The sequence below is a fragment of the Mauremys mutica genome, chromosome 1, assembly GCF_020497125.1.
Source record: "Mauremys mutica isolate MM-2020 ecotype Southern chromosome 1, ASM2049712v1, whole genome shotgun sequence".
In the NCBI taxonomy this organism is placed as follows: Eukaryota; Metazoa; Chordata; order Testudines; family Geoemydidae; genus Mauremys; species Mauremys mutica.
Window position 1 is genome coordinate 15,466,880 of NC_059072.1, and position 25,332 is coordinate 15,492,211.

General features: G+C 40.9%; 1 protein-coding gene across 1 annotated transcript in view; it reads right to left on the reverse strand.

Annotated features, from left to right (window-relative positions):
• The window catches only part of UPF2 (UPF2 regulator of nonsense mediated mRNA decay), a 140,508-nt gene extending 122,514 nt beyond the window's left edge, over nucleotides 1-17,994 (reverse strand). Inside the window, 4 exon segments of the mRNA XM_044982034.1 lie at nucleotides 1,805-1,913; nucleotides 10,034-10,829; nucleotides 12,390-12,767; nucleotides 17,788-17,994. Of these exon segments, the coding sequence (XP_044837969.1) occupies nucleotides 1,805-1,913; nucleotides 10,034-10,829; nucleotides 12,390-12,751 (1,267 nt within the window). The 5' untranslated portion in view covers nucleotides 12,752-12,767; nucleotides 17,788-17,994.
• Nucleotides 17,995-25,332: the final 7,338 nt, after the last annotated feature.

The following is a 25,332-nucleotide window of genomic DNA, read 5'->3' on the forward strand; positions in this document are numbered from 1 at the left end:
AGCACACAACAGACAGCAATAACAATGGGGATATTGCTTTCACTGAGGTCTAACCTAGAAAGCAAACTGCGCCAGTGACTCTTTAAATGTCCAAAGGCACATTCCACCAACATTATGTACTTGCTCAGCCTATTGTTGAACCACTCCTTAATGCTGTTCAGATGGCTAGTGTACGGCTTCATGAACCATGGGAGCAAAGGGTAGGCTGGGCCTCCTAGGATCACTATTGGCATTTCTATCATCCATGGTTGTTTTGCAGTCCGGAAAGAAAGTCCCTGATTGCAGCTTTCTGAACAGACCTGTTTTCCTAAAGATGTGCGCACCATGCACCTTTCCTGACCATCCCACGTTGATGTCAGTGAAATGCTCCCTGTGATCCACTAGCGCTTGCAACACTATTGAAAAGTATCCCTTACGGTTTATGTACTCTTTGGCAAGGTGATCTGGTGCCAAGATAGGGATATGCATGCCATCTACCGTCCCACTGCAGTTAGGGAACCCATCCTGGAGAAAACAACAATCGCTGGTAATTCCAGCTTATGGCAAAGAACCACCACCAATATTAAAGGCTGGCCTATTATATACAGCTGCATGTCTGTGTCTTTTACCTTTGATTCCTCGGAAATTAAAGTAACAGAAGCATCATACAATGCAGAATAGGCCTTGTAAAGGCCAAAGGGTGGAGTTTAAGCCAGTTTATGACTTTTGATGTCTTTTAATGCCAATCTTGTACCACACTATTCAAACAAGAAGTAACAATAGTAATCCTCTTGGGCTTTTTTAAAACCAAAAGAATGGAAATTATCAATTTGATGCTGGCTCTGTTTTTCTTAGTATCTAGAAGACAAACACTCACATATCCACCCCAAACACTCATCCATTTCACCCCCACCTATAACAATTTTACATTCAACAAACACTTTGCCCACACCATGGGCACTAGGATGGCTCCCGAATAGGCCAAACTTTTCCTTGGCCACCTTGAGGAAGAATTACTGGACAAATGTACCACAAAACCAATGATATACCTGAGATACTCTAATGATATTTTCTACTTTGACAGACAACCTAAACTTCCTCAAAAGGTTTCCATCACAACTTCAACAACTACCACCCATCCATCAAACTCTCTTTAGAACACTACCACACTAGAATCAGCTTCCCGCACATCAGGATCAGCTTCAACAATGGAAGCTTATAGACAACTACATGCAAGAAACCCATGGATCACAAACACTATCACAGATCCAGGACCCACCCAAAACACACCAATAAATCTCTTATCTACAGCCAGAGACTCAGACACCACAGAATATGCTCTGGGAAGAAATCCAGGATACACACCTTCACACACTTAAAACCATCTTCACCAAACAAGGACACTCCACCAGAGAAGTTGACTGCTTCATTGAATGGGACACCCAAATACCTGGAAAGAACCTGCTTCAATACAGGACCCAAAAAACCTTCACCCCTCTGCAACTGCACACCTCTAGTTGTCACCTACCACCACATGCTTGAACCTATTGGGGGGGGATCATTAAACAGCTACAACCCACACTTGATAGAGACCACACCCTGAAAGAAATCTTTTCCAATTCCTCTATTCTGGCCTTCAAATAAGCCCGCAACCTAACAAAGTTCATCGTCAGAAGCAAGCTCTCCCCAGACCAGGACACACCATCTCAAAGCAGCACCACCTCCGGCCATAACAGATGCAAAAACCTGCAGACATATCTCTGCTGCTACAATGATCAATACCCCCCACAATGCACCTTTCCAGATCCCTGGGTCCTACACATACCTATCACCTCATCCAGTGCACCAATACCAACTCTGTGGATGAAACCAGACAAATCATTAGATTCTTGAAAATGATAAAACACAGCAAAATGATAAAAATACCATATCACCTGAGCGAGAACATTTTTCCCAAATGATCACTGCATATTTAACCTCTCAGTCCTTGTCCTCCAAGGAAACTACACACAACACATTGGAAGAACGAGCTTGGGAACTTAAATTTGTCACTCAGCTAGACACCAAAAATCATGGATTTAATAAAGACACTGATTTGTGGTTCATTACAACAACCTGTAATGCACTAAGGGCTTGTCTACAGCGCTGCAACTTTCTCGCTCGGGGTGTGAAAAAACACCCCGGAGCGCGGCAAGTTTCAGGGCTGTAAAGTGCCAATGTAGTCAGTGCACCAGTGCTGTGAGCACTAGTCCACTTGTGGAGGTGATTTTTTTTATAGCGCTGGGAGAGCCACGATTACACAACCACATTAACGTTGCTAGTGAAGACATGCCTTAACCCTCCTTTATCCTACGACTGTAGAGGTGTTAACTGCCTACTTTACTTTGAATGATCTCTTGCAAAACATGTTAACTCCTTACCTGTTGCACCCTGTATCTAGCTGATACACTGAGTACCTTTCACAGACCTGAAGAAGAGCTCTGCATTAGCTCAAAACATAGGCCACATGTATACAATAAAATGACATCGATATCACTACGTTGCTCAGGAGTGTGAAAAATCCACACCGAGTGACGTAGTTATACTGACCTAATCCCCAGTGTAGACAGCACTGTGTCAACAGGAAAGCTTCTTCCATCAACATAGCTACCCACTCTAGCAGAGATGGATTAACTATGCTGACAGAAGAAGCTCTCCTGTCTGTGTAGAAGCCTCTTCACTGAAGCACTGCAGCGGTGCCGATGCAAGTTTTAAATGCAGACCTGCCCATAATGGAACAAATTAATCCCTGTGCTAGTGCTGAGTTTGGCGCAGGGAAACAAGAGCAGTTTCTGCCACTGTTGATCCCAGACTGCTAGGAATTAAATGTGGTCTCTGGCACAGGTTAGGTCTGCCCTAGCTTGTACCTAGCCGGCCAAGGCCCCTGTGGGTTTTACAGAAGCTGCGACACTGTACTGCCCCAGCCACACCACTTCCTGTCTTTCACGTGTCCTCTGCTATTTGATAGGTTCTCATGGAGATGAAGGTGCAGAATCAGTTCTGTGCTGGGGGGGGGAAGGGGGAGGAGGAGGGGTGAGGACAAGGGCTGGTCCCCTTTGCCAAGGGAATTCTCCTTGGGGCCTGTTCAGCTGATCCAGGGCCCATTACACAAAAGCGTAAGCTCACACCTAGGGCTAGTCTACACTAGAAGCGCTACACTGGCGAAGCTGCCATAGCACATCTGGCGAAGACACACTCAGGAGAGAACTCTCCCATCAACATAACAACTCCACCTCTACAAGAGGCATTAGCTATGTCAGCAGGAGATATTCTCCCGCCGATATAGCACTATGCACACCAGAGCTTACGTCGGTGTAACTTACGGCCCTCAGAGAGGTGGTTTATTCACACCTGAGTCCTGTAAATTATGCTGAAGTATGTGGTAGTGTAGACGTTGCTTAAGAGTATGTCTACACTACAATTAGATAGCCTGTGCCAGCTGACTCGGGCTCGTGGTGCTCTGACCAAGAGGCTGTTTAATTGTGGTGTAGACTTTTGGGCTCACGCTGCAGTCTGAGGTCTGGGACCTTCTCATCTTGCATACCTAAGGGGCCCCAAGACTACTAGGAAACGGGCCCAATGTGCACTTTCAAATGAAAGATGACAGTATTTTCCTGGCTAGTTGTCCTCTCTGATTGGTTTTATAGTAGCTTGAATGGTGGTGGTGTTAGTGGCATCTGATTGACCAGTTGTTACCAATGACCGAAAATTGATCTGAACCTGATGCTGCAATTCAAAACAGAGAAGCCAGTAACTTGGAATGTAATGTCAACTCCACCTTCTTGGGAACAGGCTGCATTACTATGTTTATCATCAACTTTTGAAGAAAAAGAAAGGGAGATGACCACAAGAGCATGGTACTCAATATCTTCTGGTTGTTAAAAATGTCAATTTCCAGGCATGCCCAAAGGGCTTCAGTGTTCAACTGATCCAGGTAAGTTTCAATGGCAAAACAAAATAATAAATAATAATAATTAGGGCTGTCGATTAATTGCAGTTAACTCATGTGATTAACTCAAAAAAAATAATCGCTATTAACAAAATTGCGATTAATCACTGTTTTAATCGCACTGTTAAATAAAATACCAATTGAAATGTACTAAATATTTTGGATGTTTTTCTACATTTTCATATATATTGTATTCTGTGTTGGAATTGAAATCAAAGTGTATGTTATTTATTACAAATATTTGCACTGTAAAAAGATAGACAAAAGAAATCGTATTTTTCAATTCGCCTCATACAAGAAATGTAGTGCAATCTCTTTGTCATGAAAGTACAACTTACAAACAGGATTTTTTTGTTACATAACTGCACTCAAAAACAAAACAATGACAACTTCAGAGCCTACAAGTCCACTCAGTCCTACTTTTTTTTCAGCCAATTGTTAAGACAAATAAGTTTGTTTACATTTACAGGAGATAATGCTGCCATCTTCTTATTTACAATGGCACCAGAAAGTGAGAACAGGCATTTGGCATGGCACTTTTGTAGCCGGCATTGCAAGGCATTTACATGCCAGATATGCTAAACATTCATATGCCTCTTTATGCTTTGTCACCATTCCAGAGAACATGCTTCCATGCTAATGAAACTCGTTAAAAAAAAGCACTAATTAAACTTGTGACTGAACTCCTTGGGGGAGAATTGTATGTCCCCTGCTCTGCCACATATTTCATGTTATAGCAGTCTTGGATGATGACCCAGCATATGTTGATCATTTTAAGAACGTTTTCACTACAGATTTCATAAAATGCAAAGAAGGTACGAATGTGAGATTTCAAAAGATAGCTAAAGCGCTTGACCCAAGATTTAAGAATCTGAAGTGCCTTCCAAAATTTGAGAGGGACGAGGTAGGGAGCATGCTTTCAGAAGTTTTAAATGAGCAACACTCCATTGTGAAAACTACAGAATCCAAACCACCAAAAAAGAAAACCAACCTTTTGCTGGTGGCATCTGACTCAGATAATGAAAATGAACATACATTGGTCCGCACTATTTGGGATTGTTATCGAGCAGAACCCGTCATCAGCATGGACGCATGTCCCCTGGAATGGTGGTTGAAGCATGAAGGGACATATGAATCATTAACGCATCTGACAAATATCTTGAGACACTGGCTACAACAGTGCCATGTGAACACCTGTTCTCACTTTCAGGTGATATTGTAAATAAGAAGCCACCAGCATTATCTCCCGTAAATGTAAACAAACTTGTATGTCTTAGTGATTGGCTGAACAAGGAGGAGGACTGAGTAGACTTCTAGGTTCTAAAGTTTTACATTGTTTTATTTTTGAATGCAGTTTTTTTTGTACATAATTCTACATTTTTAAGTTCAACTTTCATAATGAAGAGATTGTATTACAGTACTTGTATGAGGTGAATTGAAAAATACTATTTCCTTTTTATAGCACAAATATTTGTAATAAAAGAAATATAAAGTGAGCACTGTACACTTTGTGTTCTCTGTTGTAATTGAAATTAATATATTTGAAAATGTAGAAAACATCCAAAAATATTTAAATAAATAGTATTCTATTATTTAACAGTGTGATTAATTGCAATTAATTTTTTATTTGCTATACAGCCCTAATTTAAACCTGCAAGAGACCCATGCCCCACACTGCAGAGGAAGACAACAACAAAAAAACAACCCAGGGTCTCTGTCAATCTAATCTGGGGCGAAAATCCTTCCCAACTCCAAATATGGCCATCAGTTATACCCTGAGCATGTGAGCAAGACCCACCGGGCAAATACCTGGGAAAGAATTCTCTGTAGTAGTAACTCAAATTCTTTGCCCGTGTAGTGTCCCATCTCCAGCCACTGGGGATTGTTGCTACTGGCAGTTGCCGATGGGCCACATACCATTGTAGGCAGTCTTGTCAACATCCCCTCGACATTACTACACACAAGTGACATAAGTTTTGCTGGTTTCATAGTTTTTAAATGAAAAATGTTTTTTACTGCATTTAAAAGGTGCTATTTACACCTCAGCAACAATGAACAGTATTTCCTTGCCAGTAAAGGCATGAATTAGGGATAGTTTCCATCCTCTAAAATAAGCATTCTGAAAGGAAAAAATCAATTAGTTGACAAAGATTTTAAATTTATTGGCCTCCTCTATAAATGAACTTGTGGGTCAGAGCTCGCTACTAAGTTGTTTATACTGTTATTCACTAGGTTTATAGATCCAATAACGCTTTGAAACTCAGTACTAATCTGAAGTGTTTAAAGATGAAATTGTAGAGTTGCATGTTTACTGTATCTTTACTTTTTCTTGTAAATTAAGCATGTTTAGTTCCTCCTTGCCCAGCAGTTAGCTTTGAGAACTCAGCCTGGGATCTGAGAGTTAAGCATGGTTTTTTCTTGCTGATCCATCATCACCAGTAACAGAGATTCTACAAGCCAGATTATGTCCTTAGTGACACTTTATCTTCAGGTTTTGCTATCAATAACACCTGTGCACACTACTACTGCTTTCAGTTGATTTATACAAGGGCAACTGGTTGGAAAATAGGATTTTGTCTTCACTGCAGTTGTCATAAACAGTTAGTTAAGGGTTAAGGTTTTTGTCTACCTGTAAAGGGTTAACAAGCAGTACCTGTGGACACCTGACCAGAGGACCAATGAGGGACAAAATATTTTCAAATCCCTGTGGAGGGAAGTTTTTTTTTCCTGTTCTTTGTTTTTAGAGAGTCTCTCTTGGGAGTTGAGAGAGTCCAGACATCTTAATCAAGCCCTCCCAGGTTTCTGCAATAAATTCTTCTATTCAAGCTAGTGAGTATTAGCAAGGAACTAGTATTCTTATACTTTTATTTCTGTATTTGCAATTCTGTGTTTTGCTATAGAATTTCTTTAATTCTGTACTGTTATTGCTTTTACTGAGAAAGAAAGGAGGGGGAATTCTCTCTAGAGATTGATAAGTTTAGACCCTGTATTTTTGCATCTTGGGTTACAGAGACAAGTTACTTTCTTTTTATTCTTTAATAAATCTTTTCTGTTAAGAACTTGGTTGATCTTTCCTTGGGTGGATTCTCAGGGAAAGGGGAAGAGGGAGGCATCCCTCTGTAGTTGGATCTCGGTATGTCTCTTAGGAAAAGGGATGGGGGAGGAAGCAGGGGGGAATGGTTTATTTTTCCTAGGTGTAAGAACTCCATGGATTTGGGGCTCTTGGGATCCCCAAGGATTTTGGGGAAGGACTGTGTCCCAATACACGTACCTTATTGGGTGGTGGCAGCTTTTACCAGATCTAAACTAGGATTTTAGTTTAGGGGAGCCAAGGCAGGTCCCCATTTTGGAACCCAACAGCTCTAAGTGGGGGTGAGACCTATGACAGCAGTATTAACCTGAGTTATAATTTGAGCGTCATTACTAACTTGATTCCCATCCTCACGGAAAAACCCTTCATTCGAGCATGATGGTGCTTTTACTTGAGTTGGTGGGCCCAGTGGGATGGACAGGCAACAGCTTAAGTTAATACAACTCATCAGCTGCTAACACAACCACTACACTGCACTCTGGGTAGTTTGAGTGTTATTTTGCAGCATGGCTACTCTCAGTTGAACTAGGCGAACTCAAGTTAACTCTGCAGTGAATATATGCCCTAAGTATACAATTCAGTTGATACACAAGGAAGAACCTATTCTAGCTCTCTCCCTCTTCAAGTTGGTTCTGCATTACTAATAGGAATAAAAAACAGTAAACTTATCATCAGTAAAGCAGATTGTCTTTCAATAGATCTGTTGAATAAGGAAGGAGCTAGCATTTTTATAGTCACTTTTTAGACTAGAACCACTCTCTAAATGAAATTCAATTGCATACCCAAACTTCTCATTGGTCTTTGGCCTCATGCCATCCAAATCTAATGTATGCAAGTATTTGGTACGTCTATGGAGAAAGAACAATTAATCACATTAAATTAAGCAGAAAAGCGAATTTTTTAGAAGAATCTCTCACTCACTCCAATTGTTGTTAAGGCAGAAGGCTAACATTTTAAAAATCCATATAACCAGTGCAACCATCTCCACAGGACCCTAAATGATACTGTTTTATCACGTATGCACCAAAACAAAACTTTGTACCTTAAGTTCTATATCTTTGGTCAGGAAAGGTTTCTCATGTCCAGGATAGAATTTGTGGTTGAGAAACAGACTCGAGAATAGCTAATAGGCTGACATCCAGGGCATTTGCCTGGGGACAGGAGACCCTGTTCTGTCTGATTCAGACAAAGGACTTGAGCCAGGGTCTTCCCTACCATGCCTCAGCTGAGTGCCCGCTCCACTTATTGGCTATTCTGGGGCCTCTCTCTTTTTTTCTGTGGTTTTTCCCACACACAAAAACTTCTAAAGATTTTGGTTTTGTCCCAAAAGAGTTTCAAAGACAGGAAAAGAGTTTCCTGTCCAGCTCTATACCAGTAGCTCTGTAATTGAAACACCCAGTCAGGTGTTTAAAAACTCTTTTTAGTTTAGTAAACTAATACTCCTGGAAATTTTTATAAACTACAGAACTTTACAACTGTTTTTAACTGCTTGGTATTCAAGAAAAGATGCATGTCAGTGGACTTAAATGATTAGTTGGACATGCCAGTCCTCTCAACACACAGAACAGCTGCTGCTTAAATGAACAGCCAAAAAGAGAAGGAAGGATAAATGTAATCAAATCAGCCAGCAATGAAGTTCATCTACCTGTTCCCGCTGTTTCTGGTATATGTCTTTATCCCAGACTTACTTGACTGTAACCATGTTAGTTTAAATAATGAAGGCATACACATTATGTTGCAAAAAAAATTATACTTGTGTTTTGACTCTCTCTGAACAAGCAAGTAGTATAAGGAATTGGACTACAGTAAAGGTCACTACACATTCCAACTTCTTACATAGCAAAGTACAGTCACTTAACAACTGATAGGGATGGGACTGGACTACAACAGATGCTTGAGTTTGTATCTCACACCTAAATCCTTATAATAGGTCAAGCTCAATACCAAAACTGATCACCCCATACTTTGGGAAAGCTCAAATTTGAGTCTAGATTTCAAACCCCAAAGTTTGGACGTGTTCAGATCAGAGGGATACATATTTCAGATCCGGAATTTTAGTTCAGGCCCATCACCAATAACTGCACAATTCATGTGCTTTTGCTTATGTGTATTGGAAATATTCTAGGAATATAGGAATTACCATATCATACAAATGAGATCATATGATGAAAATGCCTGTCATATAGGAAGACTGGATTTGATGACCCAGGAAGTCCTGTCCAGACCTGTGCCCTTATCAGACCATCAGTCCACCTAGGAGAGCATTCTGGCTTCAGTAATGACCAGTACTGGATGCTTCAGAGAAAAGTGCATATTTATTCAACAACATGCCTATGGTGGAAGTTTCTTCCCAGCCTAAGACATTTATAGTTAGCTGAGGTCCTGAAGCATTTCATGTTTTGAGTCAAGGTTTAACAGGACATAGTTGAGTAGTTTAGGCACAAATTTTGATTTTAGATTTTAATATACAAGAATTTTGGAAAGTACACTTCCTTTGACACATGATTTCCCCCCTATACTTAGAACTACGCTGACACTATGTACAATGTTGGTACACAAAAAAAAAACCCAAAACAAATCCATGTCAGCATATGGTCCTTAAGAAATATGTGGGTGGGAAGGGTAAAAAAAACACTTGGTGCCAACTGGAAAAGGACAAAACCAGCTGGGAAAGAAATGTTAGTCTCAAGCTGTTAGAGGAGTGTTACAAAACCAGTGGAGGAGCTAAAAAAAAATGAAAGCAAGAGAAACTTACTTAACAGTCTCCCTCTAAAAATTATTTAAAACCTAATGCCCCATTACTTAACATTCCAGGCTCTAAAAGATTTTCTAGTTGGAAAATCTTTCAGCATGTTATTTCAGAGAACCTTCTGCAACAAAGCGCATCTTCCCATATAATTTTACTTTGGTGGCAACAATTAAAGAAATCTTAAAGCATTCTATGAGCTGCACTGTTATATCAATTTATGAAGTACAGTATTTAAATGTCACCTGTTTTGTCTCTCAATATTTTGTAGCTCTCTGTGGTCCCTTTTCAGGTGTTTGGTCAAAGATGTAAAGTATTCCTTCAACAAATTCTGGAAGGGCTGTTGCTTCTCTGGGCTGATTATCTCACTAGGAGGAAAACTCAAGTTAAACTTCTCTGCAGCATTTTTAACCTTCCTTGGTACCAAACCAGCAATATCATCTCCACAGTGCCGGCAAAAGCTTATTACCACAGAAACATGAGCGTGGGTCTCTCGATCAGCGTTAATAATGTTTTTTAGCTGTTCATAGATTAAAGACAGACCTTCTTTATCAGTGAAAATCCCAACTATTGTCAATTCTGCAATGAAACGCAAGTCAGTTCTTAGTTTGGTAATGTTGGGAGTTTTCTCTTCTTTCCTTGCTTCAAAATGCTTTTTCCAAACCTGAAGAAGTGATGGAGCAAAATCAGCATAGCGCTGGTGAAACAGAGAACACAAGTGCACGGCACAGTTCACATCTGATATTTTCAGCTTTGCTTCAACAATAGAAGCTACAGCTTCTGCAATGTACTTGCTTAAATTGAGGCTATTAAAATCATGAGACAAGGAGTCCCTCTGTTGTTCTGTAATAGTTTTTAGCTTCTTAACAAAAGCAGTGTTCTTCTTCAGACTCGAGTCCAGCCTGCTAAAGAAATTCTCCTCAGGGCGGTTCTCTGGTGCATTCTGGTTTTTGCTGCGGAGTTCCTTTCTTGCTTGATGGCGCTCCCAAGCTTCCTGGTGGAGTTGATGTGCTTCCTCTTTCTCTCTAAAGAAAAAAAACAATAGTTATAACCTGTAAGACCGCACTAATTTCCATTATAGATTACTGAATTTTGTAAACTGACAGGTAAATGAACCATTTCAAAACAAGGATAATGCACCACAAGCTAATTGATCTCAATTGTAGTGCAGTTTAAATTTTTCCTGATACTTTATATGTACTAATGAATGTTCTGTAATATATTTTACTGTTAATAAGGAAGTCCTAGTAACTCCAAGGCTTCACTAAATCGCACTCTTCTATTAAACCTTTTCTAAGAAAGTGCCATTTATGTATTAAAATAAACATATTAGCAAGGCTCTATACAGAAATTTTTTTAATCACAAATCATTAAAGCATAAATACTACAATCCTTTTACTCAAGAAAGAAATACAAATCAACTTTGGGACAGAACACAGCAGTTGTTAACAGAACACAGTACTACACACGTGTTCTAGATAAGAATTCCAAATCCAACTGAAATAGCAAGGGCAATTTAAGTAGATAAAATGTATTCACCCAGCCTGGAGTCTGACCAAGACAGACACATTAATACCCTTACTCTTTTTAAGTGTCATGGTATCTTTAATGAACACAAATGGTCAGAATCTTGGTTTTGTTTTCCTCCAACACCATAGTGTCTCTTAACACCATGCTATGGATACTGACCTGGAGAAAAAACTAAATTAACACCACTTTCTGCTGTATCCTACCCAGGTTCTCCTTGCAGGATTTCCACCCAAATACCAATTACTCACGACTGCTGACTATTGGACAGCTTTAGAGATCACAGCCCACTTCCAGTGCTTAAAAGTTTACAGCAACAGCTTATAGTAAGGTTAGTCTTGTGACTGAAGTACCGGACTGAGAGTCAAGCTGCCCAGCACCTATTCCTGGATGGATTTTATTGTGATCATAGGCAAGTCACTTGGCTTCTTTCTGCCTCTGTTTCCCCATCTGTAAAATGGGTATAACACATCTACACCTCAATAAGACTTTGTGATGCTTAATTCAGGCACATCTGTATACCACATGAAATCTCCAGACAGATGACATTACCGAAATCCAATGTATAAGCTAAAGTGATAGTGGTTAGTATGTACATCCAACTACGGCATACTTTTAGCTTCTCACAAATAGCACTGAGCATATCACTTGACACTATCTATATCAGTGGCTCTCAAACTTTTTTACTGGTGACCCCTTTCACATAGCAAGCCTCTGAGTGCCATCCCCCTTATAAATATATAAAAAAGTGTTTTTAATTTAACACCATTATAAATGCTGGCGGCAAAGCAGGATTTGGGGTGGAAACTGACAGCTCGCAACCCCCCATGTAATAACCTCACGACCCCCTGAGGGGTCCCAACCCCCAGTTTGAGAACCCCTGATCTATATTTACTAAACAATTATATATATTTTTACCTTCTTATTCATAAAATTAAAAGAGTGAACCAATGCTGCAGTCCTCACTTTGGCAAAACTCCCACTGACTTCAATGGGAATTTTGCATGAGTAAGGACTATCCTGTTAGGCACAGTTAAAACTTAAAACATAAATCTTACTTCAACTGTGCAGCTGCCTCCTCTTGCTGACGTTTTACTTCCTCTTCTTGTTTCTTTTTCTCTTCCTCTTCAAATTTCTTTTTTTCTTCATCCTCTTTCCTCTTCTGCTCTTCTTCAGCTTTTATCTTGTCCTCTTCTTTTTTCTTTCGCTCCTTGTCTTCTTTTTTCCGTTTATCCTCCTCCAGTTTTTTCTTTTTATCTTCAGGTGTCTTGAGAGTCTCTCTCTTCAGGCCAACCTTCAAATCCTCCTTTGGTTTCTCTCTACTGCTCACTGATCGCCTTTCACTGAAGTCTTTTTCTTTGTTATTTAATGAAGATTCTTTTTCTTCCATACTGGCTGACTTTTTGCGCTCAGCTGGCATTGTTACCCAGGCAAATCTGCAGAAGTACAGGAATATCACCATTATTATTGTATTCTCAATATATGAACAAACTAGTTTTCATTGTATCCTGACATTCACTTAGAATAGTTGAGGTAAATCTGCATGAGGATGAAATCAATTAGAAAATTGGGTGAAGCTAAGCAAGCAACTTGGAGGATGATATTCATAAGAACTATACTGCCACACTGGTCCCATGGTACTAAGATCATGATTAAGAAGAAAATGTGAGGACTGCACAAAATCCAAATACCTGTAATTGCTTTCAGCATATATTATGGAATTCTCTTCAACCTGAGCTGTGCAGTCAGATGACTGTTCAAAACTACCACAGCCTGGAGAAAGCTTTGCTGCAAAGATTAGGTTAACACTTCCATAAAAAAAAAAAAAAAGTTTCCTGACCAGAGCCAACTACCTACAATCTTTAATTTAAAAAAAAAACTCAAAAGAAAGGCTTTCCCAGAAATCTTTTTTCCCTCCACCATGAGCTGCAAAAAATTTTTTTTACTGTTCATGTAGTTCAGCTTGAGACTGCTGTTATGCTCAATGCTGCTATGCACTTTTGGATCCTGAAGTAATGAAATGGCTATAGTGGGATGTGTATAGGCTGACAAAAACTACAGTCCCAATTCAGCAAATATTTATGTATGTGCTTAGCTTTAGATCCAGATTTTTACTGATATTCAGGCATTGTTGTGCTTAGTGTTGCAATACCTAACCGATTCAAAACCTAAATCTCATTTTCAAAAGGCATTTAGGAGCCTAAAACCTATTGACAATGGTATTTAGGCTCCTAAGTCCCTAAAAGCCTTTTGAAAATGAGAGCCTTTAAAAATCTGAGCCTTGGTTCCATTGTGATTATTCACGGAGGTCAGACTAGATGATCATAATGGTCCCTTCTGACCTTAAAGTCTATTTGCAGCATCAGGGCTGAAGGGAAAGGGTTTTTTAATACCCTCATTTCTAGTAAGTTACGCTTTTAAAATGCATTCCTTTTTCCCCAGAGCAAATTTTAAAAACTTTTGAAGTGACATTGCTGAATTTGAAATCTTCTAAGGGGAGGGAAGAGAGACATCTTTCACTATGTTACTAATATCTACTTAAATTGTTAGAATGAAAAGTGAACTTTTTTTTTTTGCTATTTCTTTTCATGTATTTTCTACACTTCAGTCATCTTGGACAATGAAAACTGACAAGTCAGATTAATTTGTATCTCATTTTCTTAAAACGTTTGGGTAAAAAACAAAACAATGGGATATTTGCATGTCAACAGAAATAAAAATGTAAGAAAAATGTTTTCCAATATTGAAAAACTTTATTTTACACACCCACATTGTGGGCCTTCGCTATCTTACAGTGCCCTTTAATCCATGGGTTTTACCTGTTCTTGATGATACATATTTGAAAAGTATATATTTAAAAATAAAACACCACATTGAAGAAAATCCCTATTTCTAATTAAGTACTTTTTCCATTTTCTCCTAATTATATGGAAAAATTCTTCAATATTTTTCCCCCAATTATAATTAGTCTTAATACTGTATTGAACACAGGGAGTTTTCCATTAAAAATTTCCTAAAATGTTGGTCTGATTCTTATAAATATTTGTTTTAAACCAATCTACCTACAGAACAAAAAAATTCACCAAGGATAGCAACAGAAAATTCACCAAGTATAGCAACAGTTTAAGGTTTTCCACACTGTGCTCATTACATGCAGCGTATGTCTTCACCGCAAGAAAAAGTGCTTTCTTAACTCAAGTTAACTATGGTAATATGATTTAAAATAGCAGTGAATACCAACTTACTTTTAACCTGGGTTAGCAGCTTGAGTTCATTCCCCACTCCCACTTGTGGTGCTAACTTGAGACAAAAGTCAAGTTGCTATGTCCTCACTGCTAATTTAACCTAAATTAGCCAACCCGAGATAAAAACCACACTTTTTTTTCCCTCTTTTTATTTTTTTTCCAGTGAAGACATACCAATAATGGTGAGAGAGGTCAGTTACCATGGATGGCCCGTTCAATACTTGGCCTTTCTGCTGAAAGTCCCAATGAGTGCCAACTGCCAGGGTTTGGAGGGGGAGGGTATTGATTTGTATTCATTGGGAACAGGACAGAGGGCAATTAATTTCACACAAGCTACACAGCTGCTAGCAGATGATAACTTTGACTCCCTAATGACCTGATAAGTAATGAAAGTATTGGCTAGCTACTGCTGAAAGACTCCATAGGACCAGAGTCCATCACTGATCCTTTCAGCCATCCAATCCCCACTGTATTTTGACTTTTTGGTTTAATTAAAATTTACTTAAAATAGATTTTTTGTTAAGTCAATACATTTAAAAAGCAACATACTAAAGGCCAGATCCTGCAACTGGATCTATGGAGATAGGTTATATGTAGGTATTTGGGGTCTAGATGCATCCAGTTGCAAGATCAGCTCCTCTAAAAATTTTGCCCCATGTTCAAAAGTAACATTTAGTAGTCGAAGCTTACAAATGGCATATAATGGAGGCCATATCAATCCAAGAAAGCTACTCAAGTTTTTTTTGGGGAGGAGAGAGGGAGTTTAAAACTCAATGCTCTTCCATATAAAAGTCAGCTTAATGTCCCCACCAATGAGATTCAGTCTATTTTAATATTCCACTAGATTCTCTTTAACAATTGTACTTGATAAAGTTGTGTTCTTCCTGATTACACCACTAAATAAAAAGCTTTGTTGGAAAAAAGTTAAAGGAAACATATCTATAAATTTAAAATGACCTTTATTAAAATAATAGAATCATAGGACTGGAAGAGACTTTGAGAAGTCATCTAGTCCAGTCCCCTGCATTCATGGCAGGACTAAGTATTATCTACACCAGGGGTAGGTAACCTATGGCACGCGTGCCGAAGACAGCACGCCAGCTGATTTTCAGTGGCACTCACAGTGCCCAGGTCCCGGCCTTCGGTCCGGGGGGGCTCTGCATTTTAATTTAATTTTAAATGAAGCTTCTTAAACATTTTACAAACCTTATTTACTTTACATACAACAACAGTTTAGTTATACATTATAAAATTATAGAAAGAGACCTTCTAAAAACATTAAATGTATTACTGGCTCGCGAAACCTTAAATCAGAGTGAATAAACAAAGACTCGGCACACCACTTCTGAAAGGTTGCTGACCCCTGATCTACACCATCTCTGACAGGTGTTTGTCTAATCTGCTCTTAAAAATCTCTAATGATGGAGATTCCACAACCTCACTAGGCAATTTATGTTGTAATTTTAGCACAAAAAAAGATTTCTGAAAGTTAGTAAACTGGAGTTAAAGTTAAAAACAAACATCTGAAAGACAAGAAATTAAAAGTCTGTTAGGTCAAAAAAATAAATGCTAGAAAGACCCTAAATATTTGTTTATACTCTAACACTGTGACCATTACCTTTGCTCACCCACTAGCTGCTGCTTGAAAAAAAAAATTTAAGCATCCCATGTTGCACATATAAATTATAGTAGCATGGTCATTTGCGGAACAGTCATAATTTGCACTCACCCTGCTAGCTTACATCAAGATCAGGGAGAAATTCAGGACTGTCTTTTGCAAAGGAATGCCTCATCTTTGCAGGTATGCAGCCTGTATATTAAGGCTGATATTGAGAATTTTGATCTCTGATCTATAGCTGGCCAACACTTGATATAGGAACAGGATTAGGAAAGGTATACAATTCATAATGTGGTGAACAAAGACAAGATCTAGTATGGACGACGAGGGCTATATGAAAATTGTGAGGTTTTGACCATACTATGTAAATGATAAAGAAACTGAACCACTCATTTGAGTGTGTATTGGTGTAACAGGCATTAACAGTTTATAACCAAGTATGTAGTAGAAACCTGTGGCTCATAACTAAAAGTTGGATACAAAAAGATGGGGGTAAAGAGGAAGGTCAGAGCTAAGGAAGGTGTTGAAAACTTTACCGGGGTGCTCTGTAGTGACATTTAGGGGTTTTGAACTTATAGCCTTGTAGTGTCATCACTTCCAAATGTTCGGTTTTGTTAAATATTGTACAACTTTCTAATGTTTTTAATTAATTAGTTTCCTCCCTTAACACAATATTTAAGTTTTGTTTGGGAATTTTCTTGATTTGTTTCTGAATTTTTATTTCTTTATAACAAGCCTGATATGTGAAAACTTGATATAGTTGTACTCACAATAGTTCAGAGTACAAAGACGGTCAGTTCTAGGACATCTGGGGAACTTACAATATACACAGGAGTCCAGCCCCAGCTTTTTTTAAAATAGTACACAGACAATGCTTAGCAGAAAATACTTATAAAAAAAGCAATATAATCTTGAAGGATCCCAAAGAGTTATACACAAATATATACATATAGCATAATTAATGCAACCACCTTAAAAGCTGAAAGGAGGAAGCTCAGCACCCACCCTTCTGTACTTAAGTTTTTCTCCATCTGCAAAATGGGTATACAATAATAGCGGTGCTTTGAGGCTTCATTAACTTATGTTTGTAAGCACTATGAAATCCAGGGCTGAAAGTCAATATATAAATGTAAAATACTAAAGACTAAATTTTGTGTTTGATTAGAAAAAAAAAAGTTTTTTTCCCAAATCTCTCTGTGCTGCTATGGGAAGTTACGTATTAGTCATATGAAGACTCCCATTACAAATTCTTGTCCAGGTGTTCTATAAAATGCTGGCTAAGCAAAGTCAGGAATTATTTCTATAAATTAATCCCATTTTGATAATGTACTTAAAATGCAAACTGCAAACTGACAAATATGACAAATATTCCATGACAGCTGTACAAACCATCAGAATTAAACAAGTTTCAAGAATAATTCAAATAATCTGCATCAGTGAAACGCCACAATCACCCAGTCAAACCTAAACTCAAACCCACAAAACAAACCAAAAGAGATGGAGGAAGGGAAAAATTCATAATTAAACACAAGCATGAAAGAGGTGGGTTTGATCTAACGTTCATGACTGAGTTTTACTTTCTATTCCGCCTACCTTATTAAAAAAAGTTTTTGCTGTCCTAACGCTACAGATGGGCCTCCTTTGCTAGGGTGAACAGAAAAAGAAAAGGCCTAAAAAACAGTCACTAGATGCAAATGAAACATCTTTCCACACAAAAGTAAACAAACAACCCTCTCGCCTGCTCTGTCACACACAAACCAATCCCCACCGAACATCATTGTTCAACTGAGCGTCCCCTCCTTTGTCTACCCCTTCAAATACCAAGCCGCCCCCCCCCTTTCTACTTGCCCGACTGGCACCTCACCCCCTTAGCACGCCAAGCCCTTTTGCCCCCCGCCTCGTCTTATCCTCCTCCACCCGCCCCGCCCTTCCCCAACATTCCCCCCCTCAAGGAAACCCCCGAAGCCAACTTCCCCCCGCGTGTCCCCCGCCCGACCCCAGCGAGCTCCCTCCCGCTCACGGCCCCGCTCTGCCCTGTGACCTTTCCACGCCCACCAGGCCCTTCCCCGCACTCACCTCTGCCCACGCTGAAGCCCGACTTCCTCTCCCCGCCCCGCCCCCAGGACCCTCCCCACCCCCGGGCCCCGGCCCCCGGCCCCACCCAAGCCCCGCTCCCCTCCAGCCCTGCCCCGTCCCGGATGTCCCTGCAGGCCGCCCTCCCTCTGCCCCGGCCCCGCTCCTAACAGCCCCCCACCCCCAAAACCCTGCTCCGCCCCCTCCGTCCCGCCGCGGCCCCTCTCCCCCGCCCTCAGGCCGGCGGGGGCGGTTACCTCTGCCCGGTGTAAACATCGGCTCGGACTCCTCTAGCCCCTACTCCACCGCCAGCTTCTGCCCCCTCCCCTTGCCCGCAGAGGACCCCGGGCTGCCCCTCGCGCCGCCGGCCTGAAAACACTCCGCCGAGGCGGGGCGGCTCAGCCTGCTCCTGGCTGCCGGGGGAGGAAGCGAGTAGAGCTCCGGTCTAGCCGCTCCGCCGCGCCCCCAACAGCTTCGTTGGCGAGCGGCGGCTGCAGACAGGTACGTTTCAGGCAGCGCGCAGGGCAGCCCCGGGCTGGGGTGGGGTCCTTGCGGCAGGCGGCGGGCTAGCCCGGGCTGCTCTGAGTCTGGTTACTAGGAGCAGGAGGTTGTGAAGGCGGAAGTGGCCAGAGCGGGTGGGGGGACAGGTGTTGGGATCCGGCCACCATCCTGCAGAGTGGGGAGCACTGCCCCTCCCTAGCCCAGGGACAGCAGCCCACCTGTGGCTCTAAGCAGTGATGTCACCAGGTTATAACGTGACACATGACTTGTTTTGTGGGATGACATCACATTGCATCGTATTATGTCATAGCAACATATGATGAGGTTTTCATGAGGCATGGGTCTCTTATATGTCATGTGTGATGCCCTCTTGGTATGCTCATGTCACATCAAGCACACTGGGGGTGGCACAGTGCAGTACGATTACATTCATGGCACACCTCAGTGATATCTGTGGAGCATGATGTGCCCTCACACTTCAAATGCACAACTACAGAATGGAAAATAACTGGCAAGTTGTCAGTACTGCTGAAAGGGATCTGCGGTTATTAGCGGATCACAAATGGAATATGTCAACAATGTGATGCAGTTGCAAAAAACCCTAATATTTTGAGGGGTGTATTTACAGGAATGTCATATATAAGCCACTGGAGAACATAAGAACCACATTGCTGGTAGGGATGTAAAATATTAAACGGTTAACTGATAAGTAAGGCTACACGTTTGTCATGGATTCCATGACTTTCCGTGACCTCCATGACTTCTGCAGCGGCCGGTGCACCTGCACCAGTCAGACGGGCCACTGCTGGGCAGTCTTGGGCCACCATGCCTCCCCACCCAGCAGAGTTTGGATAAAAGGTAATAAAAGGTAATAATTGGAGATATACCAATCTCCTAGAACTGGAAGGGACCTCGAAAGGTCATCGAGTCCAGCCCCCTGCCTTCACTAGCAGGACCAATTTTTGCCCCAGATCCCTAGATCTGGGAGGGGGCAAGGGGTTGGGGCATGGGATGGGATACTTACTTGAGGGGCTACCCGGAAGTGGCGACATCCTCCTCGCTCAGCTGCTAGGCAGAAGTGTGGCCAGGCAGGTCTGCTCGCTGCTTCTGCCTGCAGGCACCGTCCCTGCAGCTCCCATTGGCCATGGTTCCTGGCCAATGGGAGTTGCAAAGCCAGCACTCTGGGTGGAGGCAGCATGCAGAGCTGCCTGGCCACACCTCCGCCTAGCAGCTGAGCGAGGGGGATGTTGCTGCTTCCGAGGAGCCCTACAGGTAAGAGCAGCCCAGAGCCGGGTAGGGAGCCTGCTGTTCCCACCAAACCCCCTCCCCACCAGCAGGGGTCCTGGGCTGTGCACCACCGCCCACCTCCTTCCAGCACCAGCTGCAGCCCAGACCCCACTGTATGGGGCTGGGCGGCAGTCCCAACCCCAGATCCTGATCCCTGTCATCTTAACAATTAAATGGTTAACCAATATAATTTTAATAGTTTAAATGGGTACTTTTTAAAATGATAATTTATATCCCTAATTGGTGGGTCAGACCAATGGTCCAGGTAGACCAGTATCCTGTCTTCTGACAGTGGTCAATACTAGTTGCTTCAGAGGGAATGGCAATCATTGAGTGATCCATTCTTTGTCATCCAGTTCTACAGTCAGAGGCTAGGGACACCCAGAGCATGAGGTTGCATCCCTGGACATCTTGACAGCCTTATTGAACCTATCCTTCATGAATTTATCTCATCATTGGCAATCCCTCAATTTGAGGATGATCTCTACCACAGATTTATATATGGGTCCTAAAATGACTAATTCTTTTGGAACTCCATTATAGTTTTGGCCTTCACAACATCTCTTGGCAACAAGTTCTACAGATTGACTGTGCATTGTGTGAATAAGTCAATTGTAATTGTCCCCCTCTACTTGGCACTGGTAAGGCCTCAGCTTCAGGATTGTGTCCAGTTCTGGTTACCACAATGATACTTTAGGAATGAGGTGGACAAAGAGAATCCAAAGAAGAGCAACAAAAATTATAAAAGGTTTAGAAAACCTGACCTATAAGGAAAAGTTTAAAAAACCTGTCCAGGTTTAGTCTTGAGAAAAAAAAACTGAGTGGGGGAACCTCATAACAGTCTTCAGATATGTTAAGGGCTGCTATAAACAGGACTGTGATCGATTGTTTTCCATGTCCTCTAAATGTAGGACAAGATGTAATGGGCTTAATCTACAGCAAGGGAGATTTAGATTAAATATTAGGAAAATCTTTATGATCTCTGGAATAGGCTTCCAAGGGAGGTTGTAGAATCCCTCTCAGAGGAAGTTTTTAAAAACAGGTTGAGCAAACACCTTACAGGTGTGCTCTAAGTGTACTAGATCCTGCCACAGTGCAGGGAACTGGACTTGATGACTTCTCAAGGTCCCTTCCAATCGTATATTCTGTACTGCTTGGGGTTTAGATGAGTAATAAAAATTAGGTCCTCGGCAGTTGTGTTCATTACATGTGCCATGGCACTTTGTGCATTATCACATATATAGCATTATATACTCCTGAAGGAATTCTGCATCAAAAAATTAAAAATTCTGTACACAATATTTTAAAATTTTGCATATTTTATTAGTCAAAATAACACAATATAATCATGCCAGTTTAAATTTTTTGGTAATTTATTTCAAAATACCTGTCAACAAGTTGTTACAGACAACACAAAAGATTCAAGAAATATTTTTTTGACGAATAGATTCCTTACATGGCATATTAATACAGAACTTGATGTATCTTTGTTGACAGTATCTTCTGTTTCAGTGAAATTAAATATTTAAGTTAAACAAAGACATTATACGAAAGTATTGTAACAACCTGGCCTAAGAGGGCACTAGCATCCTTAAGGACTGTTTTGTGTCTGTCATGTCTTGTCCAAGTTCAAGCTTCTATGTGTATTTAAGGTTTTTGGGTCACACCACAGTAGCGGGAGGGGGGTTGGTGAGTTAGCTATAGGTTAGCTGTAGCATAGCAGGTAATTAGCATGGGAAAGGGAGACAAAGGGTAAACTGTGTGTGTCGGGTGAGTGTGTGTGTGTGTGTGCAGGAGTGTGTGTGTGTTTGTGTGTGCTGGGTCATGTACATGGTTCACCAGCCAACATCCCTTTGTCTCTAGAGGTGGTATGCACACCTCCGTGCCAGGCACAGGTGGGAGTGCTGGGGGTGTGGGCAGTGATAGGTGGGAGTGAGCATGGAGGTGGTTCTGGCTCATCTGCAGGCAAAAATATTACGTCTATACATAACTAATACATTTGAAACGTGCAAAACTGGGAAAAGGAAGCATTTTGGAGGAAATCTCAAATTCTGCATGAAGAAAAAAAAATTGCAGGGCACATTACTTCTGCACAAATTCTGCCTTGCACAGCAGCTCAAAATTCCAGCAGAAGTAATTATAAATGTTATAATTTAAAATGGTCAGCAACATGATATCAGGGTTACTTTTTCTGATCTGGAGGTGGGACTAAAGCATAAGGGAACACATTGGGTTTACCGTTTGGTAGGGAAATTTTTTAACTAAAAAAGTTTGTGATTTGGAATCATTCAGTTGTGCACACTGTTAGCCTATGTAATCACATTACTGTTACTTTTTTCCTCTCTTACTTTTTTCCCTATTATTTGTTCCTTCAGTTGTGTTTTGGCTTTAATCAGATGGCAAACTCTTTGGAGCACTGATCATATCTACTTACAACACCTAACATACTCAGATTCCAATCTTGATTGGGACCCTTTAGCCATTACCATGATAAAAAAGGATAAATTAGGAATAGTAATAATAACAATACAGTTGAACCCTGTTATGTCGCCGGCCTAGGGGTTTGCCAAAAAGCATCGAGATAACCAACCGCGCGGCTGGGGAGCCGGGGCTAGGGCAGGAGTCGTGTGGCCAGGGAAGGATGCGGCAGGAGCCGGGCAGGGCCGCCGCCGGAGTTACAGTCGAACCCATTTATCTCGACCTCGGTGCTCTTCTGTGCTCGAGATATTAGGGTTCGGCGAGATTAAAGAATCGACATAACCAATGAGAAACCAATAAGACAAAGAGGGAGTTTGGCGGTTCCACTTCTAAAACGTCGACTTAATAGGATTGGCAAGTTAACCGAGGTCGAGATAAATGGGTTCGACTGTATAATGATTTCAGTGTTGTTGTAACCATGTTAGAAGAGCTCTCTGTAGCTTGAAAGCTTGTATCTTCCACCAACAGAATTTGGTCCAATAAAATATATTACTTCACCTACCTTGTCCCTCTCGCAAGTGTATAACTTCAGAACACTAAATTGCATCATAGAATCTGATGATTATTTTGTGTATTTCCTTTCAGTGTGGGTCTTTGCTTATTTTCATTTAACATAATAAAATAATAGTAAAATAATTAATTGCAAGTATTTGGAGTTCCCAGCCTATTTGACAATGAGTCATTAAAAAGATCCTTGTATCCCAATCCTGTTACCTTGCTACACCACTACTTTGCACTTCCATAGCAAAATCTGTCTGAGCATCTCAAACCATTTTACAAATATTAATTTAGAAGCACAACTCCTCTGAGTTATCCTGAAAGATTCACAATCTTCAGTAAGCCTGGGCCGTATTATTGGTTGGTGACTAAAGTCATAAGCATATTTCTCCAGTTTTGGGGTAGAGATTGGCCCAAGCCGCAAAATTCAGATCTGGAATTTGAACTACCCGAAGTTTACAAAAGTTTGAATCCAGGAGTTTGCCTCAGTTCGCTACAGAGATAGGGCCAGTGCTGCAGTTAGGATCCTGGTTCTTGTTGCAAGCAGTATCAGGGTCTTGGTCTGAGCCTTTCTTTACTTTTGAATGTTATAACATAATTTTCATATAGCTCTACATTTATGGTAATCGGCATGAGAAAATACTTGATCACAAAGTCACTCGCTGGCTATGGAATGGCTTGAACAGCCATAACAAGGCTATTCTGCTTTTAAAGCTGCTCTTTATCCAAAAGCAAGAGTCAGCTCATATTTAAAAGACTGTGTGCACTGTTTAATGATGCAGTGTACATTGCCAACTTTTACAGGACCACACAAGTTTTTTCCGAGAGGAGCTCTATCTCCACCTAGTAGTTCCAGAAGTGTTCAAAATCCTGGTGAATTTCAATAGTTAATGTTTGAGACTGTACAGCACTTCATAAGTGCTGAGTATTATTTATAAATATTACAGCAGTTTCCCTGCTAGTCATAGATGTGACCTCACTTGATCTCCAAAACAAGAACCGCTTGCCTGATTAGAGTGGATTTACCAAAAGACAGATGATCCAGACACTGTTCAGACAAAATGGTATTCCAGCAGAGAAGTCAAAACATATTATGCTGGTTGTGACCAGTTCATGTCAAGGCCCCTAGTCCTCACTGAACACTGACAAATGCATAGCTGGAAACCAGTCTGGCTCACCTGTGTCTTATCATTATTAAAATAGATGTTAAGTTTATAAGAATGAGTTTCATGTTTCGCCTTTTGAAATGCTTGTGAGTTGCTGGATGCATTAATCTCACTTATAATATCTGTATCCCACTTTATAAGGTAATATTTAAGTGTTTTGCTCTGTGACTGTAATAGTGTTTGCTATGAAACTGTAAATCCCCACAGTCAGGAGAGAAGCATTACCAAGTGAGAAATGCTAGTTTACCATAAGGGGTGTCATCTCTTGTCCAACAAAAGATGACCTATAGACATCAGTCAAGCCATTGTGGACCATCAGTGGACAAAAGACTTTGTTGATTGCTCCCCCCAGACCCATAAAGAGAAGATGTGCATAAATTCTTGTCCCATCACAGCTTGAGCTCTGGGGACGGGGAATAAAAATCCCTGTCAACAAGAAATTGTTATTTTGGTGCTGTTTGGACTTCAGGGAGTAGGGGAGAAGACCCCTGCTGTTTATCTTGGATTGGGGCTAAAGAACATATATAGCTTGGACATTACAGCAGCTTCTATCGCTTTTTGGACTCTAATACTGAAACTCATTTGTGTGTGCATGTTAACCGGCTTTAACATTGTAAATAATGCTCTGGTTTCTTTTTCCTAGTTAATAAATCTTTAGGTAGTTTATCATAGGATTGGCTTCAAGTGTTGTCTTTTGGGTTGAGATCTGAGGTGCACTTGACCTGGGGTAAGTGACTGGTCCTTTGGGACTGGGAGTAACCTGAATATTGTGATTTTTGGTGTAAGGGACTATCTATCACAAAGGCAGGCTTAACTGGATGGCAAGATAGACCAGAGTACCCAAGGAGACTGTTTGTGACTCCATGTTAAGGCTGTTGTAGTGCATGAGGAGTTTCCACTTGATACTTAGTTGGTGAAATCTAAGTATAAAACTCATGACCAGTTTGTGCCCTGTTTTTTAACAGTCTGTTCATGAACCACTTCAGACAGCTTAACACTGGTATTGGTACTTTCTTCATTGAAGCTGCCAGCTGTGCAGCCACCCAGAAGTTGCCTTTGATGGATCCACTTCTGCACAACTCAGTTTGTGGACATAGCTGCACGAGTAGGGCCAGCTTTATCCCGGGTGTAAGTC